This window comes from Protopterus annectens, chromosome 12.part0, assembly GCF_019279795.1.
Source record: "Protopterus annectens isolate FY-2018-M chromosome 12.part0, PAN1.0, whole genome shotgun sequence".
Taxonomy (NCBI): domain Eukaryota; kingdom Metazoa; phylum Chordata; order Ceratodontiformes; family Protopteridae; genus Protopterus; species Protopterus annectens.
Window position 1 is genome coordinate 1,219,731,506 of NC_056746.1, and position 14,717 is coordinate 1,219,746,222.

At 36.6% G+C, this 14,717-nt stretch overlaps 1 protein-coding gene across 1 annotated transcript in view; it reads left to right on the forward strand.

Moving 5' to 3' along the window:
- LOC122816271 (apoptosis regulatory protein Siva-like) overlaps positions 1–13,317 on the forward strand; it is a 42,467-nt gene extending 29,150 nt beyond the window's left edge. The window contains exon 2 of the mRNA XM_044089008.1: positions 12,762–13,317. Within this exon, the coding sequence (XP_043944943.1) occupies positions 12,762–13,273 (512 nt within the window). The 3' untranslated portion in view covers positions 13,274–13,317. The remainder of the gene's footprint in view (positions 1–12,761) is intronic.
- Positions 13,318–14,717: the final 1,400 nt, after the last annotated feature.

Here is a 14,717-nt window from a genome sequence, read left to right on the forward strand (position 1 = left end):
TGCCATTTATTCCATTAATTTTTAATTCCAGTTTGCATGGTGTGGTGTGACATGCAGTTCTGCTGAGACACGCCTCATGACTGCAAGTGGCAATCACTATGTTTTGATGCAAACACCTGCTTTAATTAAGATCTGCATGGCATGACGAGTTATTGCAGTGTGATGGGCTTGGGTTCAAAACATGGCAGAGGTGTTTATTTTGTACATGTGACTTATAATGTTATAAACACATATACTCATTAGAGCTCTATTTAGCTGAGCTAAGCAAAGCTGAGCAATGCAGCAAAATGCACAGCTCTGCACTAAAAACTATAAAGAAAAGAAGAAAAGGGAGATAGAAAAGTTGTGAAATGCGGGTAAGCAGAGGGGAAAAACATAGTGAAAAGCAGGTAGAGATGTGCAGGAAGGGTGTAGGAAAGAAACATAGCTATCTATCTATTGTACAGCAACAGTCTATTGTACAGAAACAGTTGTGCACTTTGACAGATTTTGTAGATGAATTTGAACTCTCAAACCCCAGAGAGAGGGGTGAGGACAACATAACTACATTATCAAGCCAATTGGACCAATTCATTTGTGACCAGTGGACATGTGTGTAAAATGGAGAGCTATATATGGGGCGGTATGTTTTGGGGGACAGGTGCCATTTTTTTTTTATTAAGGTGAGACTGGAATGTTGGGGAAGGGACGTAAGAACATGTGAGGAGATAAGTTGGGTAGGAGAGGATGCATTCACAGACAGACAAGACAGATAATTCAGTAGACAGGGTTGGTGTGTGGCACATGAGGTGGGTAATCATCCTGGATGGGGATGGTGTTGTGGAATCCAAGTCACACGTGCCTCCAGACTACAGTAGCATGACTCATGTCGGCACCCATAGGACTGTTGACACTGGTCTTTCACTGCCCCAAGGGTGGCTGTGCTGGAGACTGGACGCCAGGGCTCCACCAGATTGGCAGCATGCCCTCAATTTGGTGCAAGTGGCATTCATAGCTCCAGTGAACAATCCACACCATGACGGCAGATTATCCTGGATGAAAATGCCCCCACTGCTACTGGTACTATGGGGAGGCTGGGCACTGTCCCCTGAGGCAGTCCCACCTGATGCTGCAGGTAGAACAGGAGCAGCGGATGCGGTACCACCACTCTGGGTCCCAGATGTTTTACGACCAGGTGTCACTGCCAATTGAGGCAAGGTAGGCAGCTCAGCTGGGACTGACCTACCCTGACATGCTGCAGTAATGGAGGTATAGCAATAAGTATAGGTTAGTTGTGAACAAATAATTGTTAATAAAAACAGCATGGCAGAACATTGGAAATAACCCAATTACAAATCAATGCAAATCATGTGAAACACAACAGTAAATAACAGAACAGTCAGTATGTTAACAGCATGCCAGCAACAGTTACAGCATAACGCCAACAAAATAGATAATTTAACAAGATATGTTAATATGCAATGATTATAAAACAAAACAATAATAAAACACATGCCCCAAAATACAGTTAATGTAACAACATATGTTAATAATAAACCATAACCAATGATTAACAGTAATAAATAAATGAAGATAAGGGGTGAGGAGAGAGAGAGAAAACAATCCATTAGTAACATTTCCGGTTATTTCTTTGACAACAGTTCTATTATCTACTCTACAGGTCTGTATTTTGTTTATGTGTACAGTGACTACAAGTGTCCTATAGCTGATGTAGCATGTACATACCTCTCAAGCTATTTGCATGGGACACTAGTGGCCAAGCAGTAACAACTGTGGGTACACAATTACACAGAGCACTTGCACCTCAGGTGGACCTATTTAACTACCAAGGTGTTCTGTGGGCTGATTTGGTGATAATTTGCAATCTAGTTAATAATTTTCATGGTAATCCTGTGACAGATGGATTACCCATTATTAATTACATAAAGTGAAATTGTGACACTTGAGAGACATGTATGTGTACAGCACAGACACTAAACAGCTGTCATGCCTTAGTTGGCAGGCATGGGAATAGAACCCAATAGCAGTGGCTGCATGGAACAGATGCACAAAATGTATTAATTGACTGCACCAACGTTTTACAGACACTCCAGGCATACAGCCAAACCGGGATTACACATTTTATTTCTGACTGAACATTGCTGATGAACACATTCTTCCTAATGGGTATATATTAAATCAGAAAATGCTTAAAAAAGTGAATGCTGATTTATCAATCTCATGTAAGTGAAAGATTAGAATCCCGAACACTTGGAACAGCAATTTTTCCACAGGGAAAAAAATCGCTGTTCCACAAAAAAAAAATAAAAACTTCAAAACATTACATAATGTGGGGGGCATCCCCCCCCTTACTTAACTATACCAACTCTGCGATTGCACTACAGTGACGAAAACAGCAAAGTAACTGATGTGGCCAAGCAATTTCTTTCCCAGGGAAAGAAATTGTTATAAGCCGTTTTGCTATTTTGCTGTTTCGGCTTTCAAGTTCTATCCAGATGCATTTGAAGGATTGCATCTTTGATTATATAATAGGAACCCTTCTTAAGAATTTTAACAGTCGGTGACATCTAAATACAGAATTATCTACTCATACTATGGGCTACCTAACCCATTTACCTATAGTTCCTGTGAAAAGAGAAATTGTGAGCATTATATGACTGCTACTGTAATATTTACTGCTACATACCACTGGATCTGAGCCCTGGACTGTATGTGGCAAAATTAACTGTATACAGAGAATTTAACAAACTGGGATACTGAGTCATTCCTGATTACTAATTGACTGATATTTGCCTAGAGCTCGCCTGGAACCAAAATATGACCTGGTTGTACTACTACAGTGTTATACTAGACTGCAGTGACAGTAGAATGGACATGCATGAAATACAAGCATAACACCGATAGTAGGTAAGCTAGATTTCGGTATCATATCTGTGAAGCCAACAAACAATATCAGCTCATGGAGTGGGCTAGCTCACCCATATATGTTTATTACATCATGTCTGTGGATGACAGAGCATTATGTGACCAATATTGGCTTACAGACAGCCTTGAACAGTACTTCTATTAGTTAGCCAATTCAAATTGCAGCCATTACATTTGCATTCTCTGGCTATGACAGTGTTATATTTGACTGCAGCTCCTTACCTTACAGCCTCAATGCATACAGATCTACTGCAATGGTTACAACAACACAATCCTGATGTACACCATTTTCCTTGGTGTTATTGGTATTGTTTCATGTGTTTATTCTACAAGAGTTGGCGTTATTCATTCATTGCAATACAGCTATAATGCCTCATTTATTACACTACAAACTTTACTGTATATAGTTTAATGCAGTTATTGGTATTGTTTCCTGTTTTTATTGCAGTCTAGTTGGCATTATTCATTTATTGTAATACAGGTCTAATTCCACATTTTTTGCACTACAAACTTTACTGTATATACTTTAATGCAATTATTGGTATTGTTTCCTGTTTTTATTGCATTACAGTTGGCATTATTCATTTATTGTACTACAGATCTAAGTCCACATTTATTGCACTGCAAACTGTACTGGATATACTTTATTGCAGTTAATGCTTTACTCTTTCTTGCTTATTTCACTACAGTTAAAAAAATGCATCTGTACTCACCACACACGGGGTGCAATCTGGCCAAGTGCCTGGCATGGGACTCAATATCGCAAGCCCTCTCAGCTGTAGCTGTTGGAGAGAAGCACACCATTAAGCATACCAGTTTTTCAGACATTCAGAGTACATATTAGTAAAACAAAGGAAAAATTACTTACATACTTGTGGGGCATTTCCTGCCCTTGCTTCTTTGACCCAGGTGTCCAAGAGTCCCCTCTTCCATCCTTTCATCTGATCATGGTGGTGAAAACACTGCTCACCTCTGCAGGGAATACCAGTGATACTGGTGAGTTCTCTGGCGAGCTGGTTTCAGGCCTCTGCCTTACACTTTGAGCCCTGGAAACCATCCTGCAGCAAGTCTCAGCATAGTTGAGCCGCTCTTGGCAGAGCCCAGTGGGGCCATTTGTTACTAAAAAATGCATAATATGTATATCAAAATTTAATACATATTTTCCCTTCCATGTATTCAAACTCTGGACAAACTGCACATGAAGCTGTAGCTCTACCCATTTAGCTACGAGGATATTAAGAAGTCTGGTATACCTTCACATATACCACTGAGCTACATATAAGCAGTGCTGAGCACCACGCCACGCCACACAAACACACTTAGACATGCTTAAACACACCTTTAAATAAATAATTAATTACATCTGGTTTCTATTTTTAGATGTCTGGCAGGTATCTGCTAACTTATATGTGAGCACAGCTTGGCATTGCTGCTCTCTGCGCTATGCAAACATACTTTTAAAAAAAAAAATCATAAAAATATAACAAAGGAAAAAGAATAAAATAAAAATGAATCAAAGGATATTGCAGGGAGTCTGCAGCCATGGTTAGCACCACACCTTTCCTACACTGATTCAGTAACCATGTTCCTTGGCTCTCCCTAGACAACAAGTCATCATTAATATGCATGGCTCGCTGCCAAGGGGGAACCGTGACCACGAACACTGATACAATCCATGTAGGCTCTACATGGTGCCTACATGGATTTTGTTAAATCCTGGGGAATCTTATAGTATTAATTTCATATATAGTAATGAAATTCATCATTTTCTAACTTCTGTAGCACTGGTCTGATATCTGGCTTAATAATGTGTGCAGCACATTACTAGCAAAGCTAGACAACTTAGACACACATACACCACCTTTCATAGTTACCTTATGCTGTGTGATGTGTGTGTGTGTGTGTGTGTGTGTGTGTGTGTGTGTGTGTGTGTGTGTGTGTGTGTGTGTGTGTGTGTGTGTGTGTGTGTGTGTGTATATATATATATATATATATATATGTGTCTACTTCAATCCTGGAGGGGGGTGAAGCCCCCACATACTTTTTACATTTTAAACCATACACATGGATATTTATAACTCCCATGAATAACTCGTTGCAGAAAACAATATTTACCTAAACCCCCCATACAACCAACTATATATACTAACTCCAGGATCACACTACAGTGGGGAAAAGGGCATATACCTTTTACTTTAATGTGTCAGTGTTATGAGTTATAGTCAAATGAGTTTTCAGTCTTTTGAACTTTCAGTGTTTTGGTTTCAGTAAAATGAATTTCAGTCAAATGAAATTTAGGTCATATGAAGTAGACCCATATATATATATATATATATATATATATATATATATATATATATATATATATATATATATATATATATATATATATATCTGTATATAGGCTACAAATGATGGTGTTGTCATGTATTTATTGTAGGCCAACATACTGCCCACCATTTTTCTTGCAAGAATTCACGACTGCTAAACCCCTGCATGTTTACTGTGTGCACCCATCCTGATGTGAGGTTCACCTATTTGCCAGATTCTCACTCTGCCCGACTATCTAATGTCATAAAGATCCTCAGTGCTCACCCCACCAATCACCCTCACATCCCTAGTGACAACCACACCTACATCAATCTAGTATGCTATTTCCTTGTATACAGAACATTGTGCTCCATGTTGGCTAATACACAAGCCAGTTTTAGAGTAAGGTGTGAAAAGCACATATAGGATATGGTCCATGTAAACAGATACAGATGAAATGATGTGATAAAATGGAGCACCTGGTGAAGTTAAATGTAAGGTGCCTGATTACTGTAGGGCATCATTTATAGGAGAACCTGAAAATCTCAAAAAAAGAAAAAAAAAGAATGTCTGGTTGAGCAAACCTTTAATAAGAGAGAAATCCATTTGAATAATCAGAATATTATAGAAAATATTATGTTGCAATGTAAACTTTTTTTTTAGTGGAAAAAGCAAACATCATTTTTCATGTATTGTAACTTGTTTAGTAGATGAAAATGTGTATTTGTGACTGCAAGGGAAAGTTAGACCAACTATTAATGGTTTAGAATGTGTAATTCACAGAGACAACCTTCACATTTATGAATGGGACAGGTGTACAGGCAACAAAGAATGGAAAGCAATTCAAATGCAACATTTTGTTTGCTAGATGTTACGACTTGGAGGTTGCACAAAATCCATATGGCAGTAATTAAAATGGCAGATGGCAATAGGTACTGACTACAGGAAAAGAGGAAATGACAGACAGCACATAATGCAGAGAGGGAGAGAGAGAGAGCGAGAGAGAGAGAGAGAGAGAGAGAGAGAGAGAGAGAGAAAGAGAGAGAGACTGAAACAGCAAATGATAAACATAGGCTATCCTGAATTACAGGGCACAGGCATTCTGAATTAGACACATTGCTTGTTAAATGGTAAGGATCATTTCTACAAAGACGAAATGGTAACAGTTGGAAAGCATTGTTGAGAAATATTTGAGAGAAATAGAATATGATATTATAGAGTTAAGAGAAAATATTGTAATTATCACACAAAGATATGACTGAGACAGCTGAGGAACAGAAGAGGCAAATGCTGCTGCCAAATAATTGAAGCAAGCAATGCTCTTTCACCTACAAACTGAAAATTGATGAAGGCACTCAGTAGCCTGGTGGAATTAGGAATTAAATGCAAGAAAGTGGGGCATCTTTATCTTTAATATTTTTTTCACATAACGTCATCATACTTTATAGTTATTTTTAAACTAAAAATGCAAATGGACAGATAAGGTAGCAATGAGAGACAAGACCTAAGCATATGAATTGGAGCTGAAAATTCTTAATGTACCTTGGAAAGAGAAACAAATATACTGAAATAACAAAGAACTATTGCTAGATGAAAAAGTGCAATGACCTTAACAGCAGTGGAAAAGTTAATGCCCCTTTTTCTTATTAGAGTGACAGTTTCCTCTTGGATGCAGTTTAAGTTCCTATATTATTTCCTAATGATATTAATTTGACATGACAATCCCATTCAAAATCCTAATAAATGAAAATAGAAATAATAGATCCAAGATGGAACATCTGTATTTATTTCTTGGTAGATATAATATGTTAATGTGTCATTCAGGTAGTGGGCAGCAAATTGTACAGTTATCATTTCTTAAGAACACATCAGAATATATTCCTTTCCTTACAAAATAATTTAAAATCAAAAATTCCTAAACCCATGTTTTTCAGATTTGAAAATGGCCATTAACTTCAGAATAGTAATATAAAGGAAAAGCCGAATGTGAAGCTTGAAGAAAATTTATATTATGAAAAATTTTGAATAAGCAACAAGTACAGCTCCAAAAACTATTTTCAATAACCTGTAAGTCCACATGGATTCTGCAAACCAAGGTTCACATTTTTAAGACTTTTTAATAGATGAAATTTTGTCAGCTTTGTTAGAAAATTCTTCTTCACTAAATGTGCACTTCTCGGTAGGGCATTCTACAGCAGTGTCATCAAGTTTGCTTGTTATAGAACCACTATTAAAAACTAAATCTCATGATCAGATGTAAGTCTGTTTGGAAACAGCATGCAGACATGACATCAAAGCAAATCATTCTCTATCCTCCTACAAGGATGAAAATAAAGCAGCTCCTTTGATCATGTAAGACATTCAGAGCCCTGATTACCCTGCATCAGAGCTGCCATACCCATGTGATTAGGACACACTGCTGAAATGCAAAAAGAGTGTATTAAGCATCATTTAAGCAGGCAAAGTAGGGTTTGTTTGAAGAAAGACGTGCAAGACATTTTGAAAAATCCCACTGAATTAAAAATTACAGAGCCATCAAAATGCTAATGGTCTTAGGAGAGTTCTCATGACAGACATAAGTTTATTGAACATCACCTTTCATTTGATTTTTGAATTAACAACAAAAGAAAAAGCCACTTTGAAGAAGCTCTAAAAGCATTTGGATGCACAAAGTGATTTTTTGCCTGGTTCCAGTTTGAGATTGCATCAGATGAAAAACTACAAAATGGACCTCCAGCTGAGAAAAGAATACCTTACCTGCTTAACTTACTCTGGCTTGTTTACTCCTCACTCACAGTAACCTACAGAAATGGAATTCAGATCCATTTTTGTCTGGAACTTTTTTCTTTTGGCTATAGCATTTTAGCAGCCAATTTCTGTCACCATAGGTGGAAAAATAAAGTAGAACTGGTGAGAATCATATGCTGTGGCACACATTATTTTTGTAAAACTGTTCTTGCAAAATATCAGCAATATACAACATAGAACCACACACCTGGAAAGTAATGATTATATTACGTTATTAAAATTCCATTATGTGACAAGTTGTTTATTTGTACTTAGATCATACTTAACAAAATTTCATTTCCATTTAGAATATTAAAGTCTAAAAGAGAAAGAAAGGCTGGGGGAACTTTAATATTAGAATACAATAACATTTCTTACTAAAACAAAGTGCATCACAAGAGAACATTGCTTAAGCAGACACCAGGCATATAGCTCTGTATCTTAAAATTCTGCTTTATAAATACTAAATTATTTTGGTTCCAGTACAAACTACATGCATATTGGAACATGCTTTAGGCACATTAGACTTTAATATACTCTTTTTAATATCCTTAAACATTATTACTCCAAATAGCAAAAGGGTCACAAAGAAGAGGTGATTTGTGTTGGCTGCCCACATAAAAGCTTTAAACACAATTCTCATAAACATCATGGCATGCCTGATATAGTGATAATGTCTGTGTATGTGTGTGTGTGTGTGTGTGTGTGTGTGTGTGTGTGTGTGTGTGTGTGTGTGTGTGTGTGTGTGTGTGTGTGATTTATGTTTTGGCATCAATGCATTTTCTCAGAACCTGGAACAAACTGGCTCGAGTACATTTGTGTAGATGAAGGATAGTTTATCAAAGTCTGACTGTTATTGGACAGTTCACTTAGGATACGCATAGCAGTGCTAATGTTACAGTGAATGTGGTAGGTGATGCTGCTTATGCATGATAATTCCTAATACTGCAATCCGTCAAGGATATCAGTTAGGACATAGTACCTGTAGTGTCCCTACCTACTATAGTGAATTATGAGTAAATGTTTGGAGTTTTAAGTTTATACAACTTTATTCATGCAATCATCATGCAAGTGGAGACTTACATCACACCAAAATCAGACAGGACAGCACTCTCATGCCATAGACAGCAGTCCCTATTAATGTGTGAGTGGAAGTACAGAGACACAGGCAAGCAGGCAGACAGGTGCACACACACACACACACACACACACACACACACACACACACACACACATGCACACACGCACGCACGCACACACACACGCACGCACACACACACACACACACACACACACACACACACACACACACACACACACACACACACACACACACACACACAGAGTATAGGAGGTCCTGTGGTGATGTGGATGCTCATGTCAGCCACAAAGGATGGATTTATAATCTTACTAGAAACACTTTCATTAGCAGGATGGCAGTCAAGGCATAAATCAACTTCATTGCTATCCAGATGAATGCCCTCCAGTCCACTCTTGCCATCATGTTGAGGATTTCCAATACAGGCGAACAAGTGACACTAAAACCAGCGGGGAGAGGATCAATGGGCAGCAAACGAAGGCAGAGAGCATATAGGAGAAGGGTATTTACTCTTGTGGAACAGGTCCCTTGAACAGTTATTAAGACATGTAGTTTAGAAGCTTTAATTTATTGCAGTTTGATGAGAGCTTGATTTTAATGAGTTCTAAGGTTTTTTTCTTTCTGGTTAGAATTGCTCCATAGAGCGGCCCCACCACTGGACATACTGTTTGTGCATATAACCATCTGTAACTGATTTAGTTCTAAATAACTACTCGGAAACAGAAAACCAGAAAGTGACCTATATGTAGCCATTTGAACACCGAATGCTCCTTAAAAGATATAACAATAATAGCTAGAATTTTGAAAGATGTAGGAAATAAAGAAACTGGGACGCATACTTGCTATAAAATCATGTCTGGAAAGACGCAATGATTACAGTTTCTCCCAGGCTCCGAGTATCTCAATGTTCAAATGCACTAAAACAAAATACTGACTTCTAAATGAAAAAGGCCATACAAGTTGTTGATTTAGTCAGAACATATAGTGAGTCTTCTGCATAAATGGCAGGATAAAAAGCGAGCAGTAACCGATGCAATTTATAATCTGCAAAAAACTAACGCGATCCTAAGTACTTTGCAATCTGCATTGTTATCTTTGCACATGTAGACTCAAAAGAGATAACACCTCATGTTCTAATGTGATAACAAATATAAGGACCTTCATGTTATTTCATTAGTCATGGAATATCTTTAGGTAATAAATTCCTTAGTCTGATGTCCTTCACACTTAATACTAAATAGTATCTTACATGAGCCATACAATGAATATTTCACTAATTTGTTTGTTGGTGTCTTTCGGCTTTTCCCAGTTAGGGGTCGCCACAGCAGAACTCCGATCCGCTAATGATTGGTAGTGGATCTTTATGTACCGGGTTACCAGCCCTGACGCACAACCTTCAATGAAGGCACACCCCATTCACGTATGCCTCCACACAGAAGATGCTCTAGCTGAGAATCGAACGGGACAACGTCTTGCTATGAGGCGACAACGCTACTGCAGCACCACCACCGCATGTTTTTTATAATTTCTCTGTAAGCCTTTAAGCACTTTCATTTAAGAAGATCACTGACTATTGCTTGTATGGAATTGTAATTTTTGCTGAAAAGGGACAAAGTATTGAATGTTTTAGCTGTGCAGTGTTATATAATTGCATAAGAACTAAGATGTAACACTGAAGTGCTGATTCCTTTGCACTTTTTTCCATCAAGTGAGTAAACCTTATAATGCGTCATATTATGTGTCACTTATATAAACATTCGCCAAGAAAAAAACAAACCAGCAATGTCGCAGGGTAAAATCTTTAATAGCACATTCAAAAACACAAAGCTTTCGGGTAGGACTCTCTTCTTCAGTGTGTAATAAAATGTTAAAACAGAAGCACAAGTTTAAATGCAATAATAAAAGACACAGTACACCAATAAAAATACACTATTAATCAAACCAGCAATTAGCAAGTTAACCCTATCCAAGGTTTAAAGACACATTTGTTTTTGTTTCAAAACTGGTTTCAAGTTGACAGTTTCATTTAGACCAGGCTCTTTATCAGTATTCAGCGTATCCACTCATATTCTGATACTTCCAGTCTATTGTTCAAGTCACCCCCCCTCACATTTACTTGGACTACCTGTAACACGCCCCGCACACCCCCTGCTACTTAAATATATCATCTCTGAGATCGCACTCCACTTAAGAAAATGGCAAACATACCATTACGTGCTTCATGACTACTTGTTGTAACCTTAGTCATGTTCCCCTTTAATTTGCTATAGTACAACATAACTCATCTTAGTGTAGTAAAGTGTGATCTCGGAGTTGCTATATTTAAGTAGCAGGGGGTGTGGGGGTTGCAGGGGGGCTTGACTCCTGTTAATACTTGGAGTAAACTAATATGCTTTATCTTTTATTTGTCTCTCTATGTACTTCTGGTGGAGTATAGTAAGTGTTGGTATCCTGTAGTTCTTTTCGATATTATGAAATTCAGTATTTTGAGTTTTCAATATTTTGAACTTTCAAGATTTTGGACTCAATATTTTGAATTTCAAGATATGAGCTTTCAAGATTTAGAAGTGGACCTATATATATATATATATATATATATATATATATATATATATATATATATATATATATATATATATATATATTATATGTGTGTGGGTCTCATTTCAATAAACAAAATTACATTTCTATGAAACAATCTCTCAACCTCTTTTTCCCGAAAACAAACACACACACACACGCACACACACACACACACACACACACACACACACACACACACACACACACACACACACACACACAAAACACTAACCACGTTTATGCAGGGTGAAAGCCCCCCTGCACCCCCCACACCCCCGCTACTTATATATTCTCACTCCAAGATCGACTACAGTGGGGGAAAGGAAATATTCCCTTATCCCCACTGTGCTGTGATCTAAGCAACAGCCTCCATTACTGCTCACTTAGTTGCCTTTTTGCGAAAATGCATTTTCAGAAAAAATGAGATCGCCTAATTATGTTTCAGAGAAATGTAATTCTGTTGGATCGAGGTAGACCCATATATATACATATATATATATATATATATATATATATATATATATATATATATATATATATATATATATACATATATATATATATATATATATATATATATATATATATATATATATATATATATATATATATATATATATATATATATATATATATCACTAAAGTTGCTCTAGGTGAACCAGGAATCCAGGACGCCAATCAGATAATGCAAAAATAATCCATCTTTATTGAAACCACCAGTTTTAGCGCTTTCATCTCTGTGACAGAGACTTCATCAGAAACAAATTGCTACAATTAATTAACCTTATATATATTGTTTGAATTAATGACAACTAAAAAAATGTTTATATATAAACCTAAAATGTATGCATGTTTTCTTGTATTTGCACCATGAGTCTCATTTAAAACACAAAATTCTATTTAAAAACCTTGTTCAATAATTATTTTGTTTATATAATAAACTTATAAATGGTAAATAGAGTAATACATTTATACATACATACATAGTTTATGCTTTAAAGAACTTGTTTGTGCTTTGATAACTTGCTTTTAAGTTGGGTTGTGAACATGCCTAAATGACGAAATCCATTTGGTGATATTGCACCATTACAGTTTAAAATCCACGTTGGTCAGAAAGAGCTGAGTCAGGGAGTGTTTGGGCAGAAATACAAGCAAGAAATATTTGAGAAGACAAAGGCTTTGCTGTTCAGTGGTGCACAAGCTTTCATGAATGGCCTTCTGCAGAGAAATAGTGAATCCTGTACACTGATTCAGATTACTAGCCTCGGTGGCAATCAAGACTCAAGCAACTGGTGTGGACAGACCGTTACTGGCAAAGATGGAAAGCTGTTGAAAAGCATATCTGCATCACACAAAGCTATACTCCAGTCATGTTCCAGAGCCTGCTCTGCTTGTATGAGATCTGTTGGTGCCATTGATAAATGTACCCAGTGTGATCGATTAATATGTCAGAGCTGCAGTAAATCATGTAGCTACTGTAGCAGAATCTGCTGTTCCTTGTGCTTGGTTACAGCCTTTGATGGGAGCTATGAGAAGATGCTGTGCAATGACTGCTTACTGTACAGCTGAGATAAAAATGGTACTTCATCGTCCTACAGTGAAGAGAACTGTCTCCAGAAAACTTGTGTATTTATTGCTGCTTTTGTAATTTGTATGTAAAAGTATATTTTAAACTTTTTATAATACATGGTTCTATTAAAAAAAAAGAAAGAAATATTCTAACTTGGTTTTACTAGGTTGGGAAACACAACATGTATTTGATGGTCCATTTTGGCCTTATATTAAACTTTACCTTCGATACCTGGATGATATTTTTATTCTGTGGGGAGGCCTGGAAGAAGATATTATTAAATTCATAGAGCACATTAATTGTAGTACTGATTTTCTTTCTTTTACTTTTCAATATAATACATTGAGTATTAATTATCTTGATACTTGTATTATTAAAGACAAGCAAAATAAACAGTTTAAATCTAAAATATTTAGAAAGAAAACATTTTGTAATGCCTATTTACATTTTGAAAGCAATCATCCTATAGCCCAAAAGGTGAGCATAATAAAAGGGCAAGCTATTAGGATTGATAGGATGACCTCTCACAAAGAAGATTTAGAAAATGAATTTACTTTGCTAAGAGAAATGTTTTTGGAAAGGGGATACCCCATAGATTTGATTAACTCTACTTTACAAAATATTTGCCATCAATGGGGCCAAAAATACATTCCCCTACTAGGTTTTTCTGAGAACACTTCAGTTGTGGGAGAAAATACTTGTAATTTTAACACAGTTTGTGTTTTAACATACAATACAAGAACTCCTGCTATAAAAATATTTTTGAAAAGAACTGGAATATTTTTAGATCAAATGATGTTATATATAAAAAGGTGGGCAGTATACCCAGATTTGTGAACAAGGTGGGTCCAAATATGAAACAACTTTTGGAATACAAAAGATTCAACACCTCTGAGAACAAATATGGTACTAAAACATGTGGCATGTGCCACTACTGTTCTTACATTAATGTTGAGCCTACTTTAATACTGAATAACATCATGAATAGCAAGGTACATTTACAAAATGGCTATTGTAACACCAGGGGAGTGGTATACCTGGCTTTATGTTGTACCTGCAAACATTTCTATGTAGGCAAGACTGAACGATTTCTTAAAAATAGAATTTATGAACATTTGAATGATATAAAGAACCACAAGAATACAAACGCTTTGTACAAACATAGCATTTCTTGTGTTGGATTCAAAAAGTTTGTGTTTGGTATTTTAGACATTATAAAGATGGACACTCGAGATGGGGATTTGAAAAAACTTGATAAAAAAGAAGGAAAGCCAGTGGCAATATAGACTGGCTTCTATGTTTCCCCCAGGTCTTAATGAAACTGTATCACTAGTACCGCTACTCATTGAAAGGGCTAATAACATCTAACTAATAGGCTTTGATAGGTTTACATATTCATGTATATATATTTAATTGAAACAGTACTAAGAACAATTTATATTT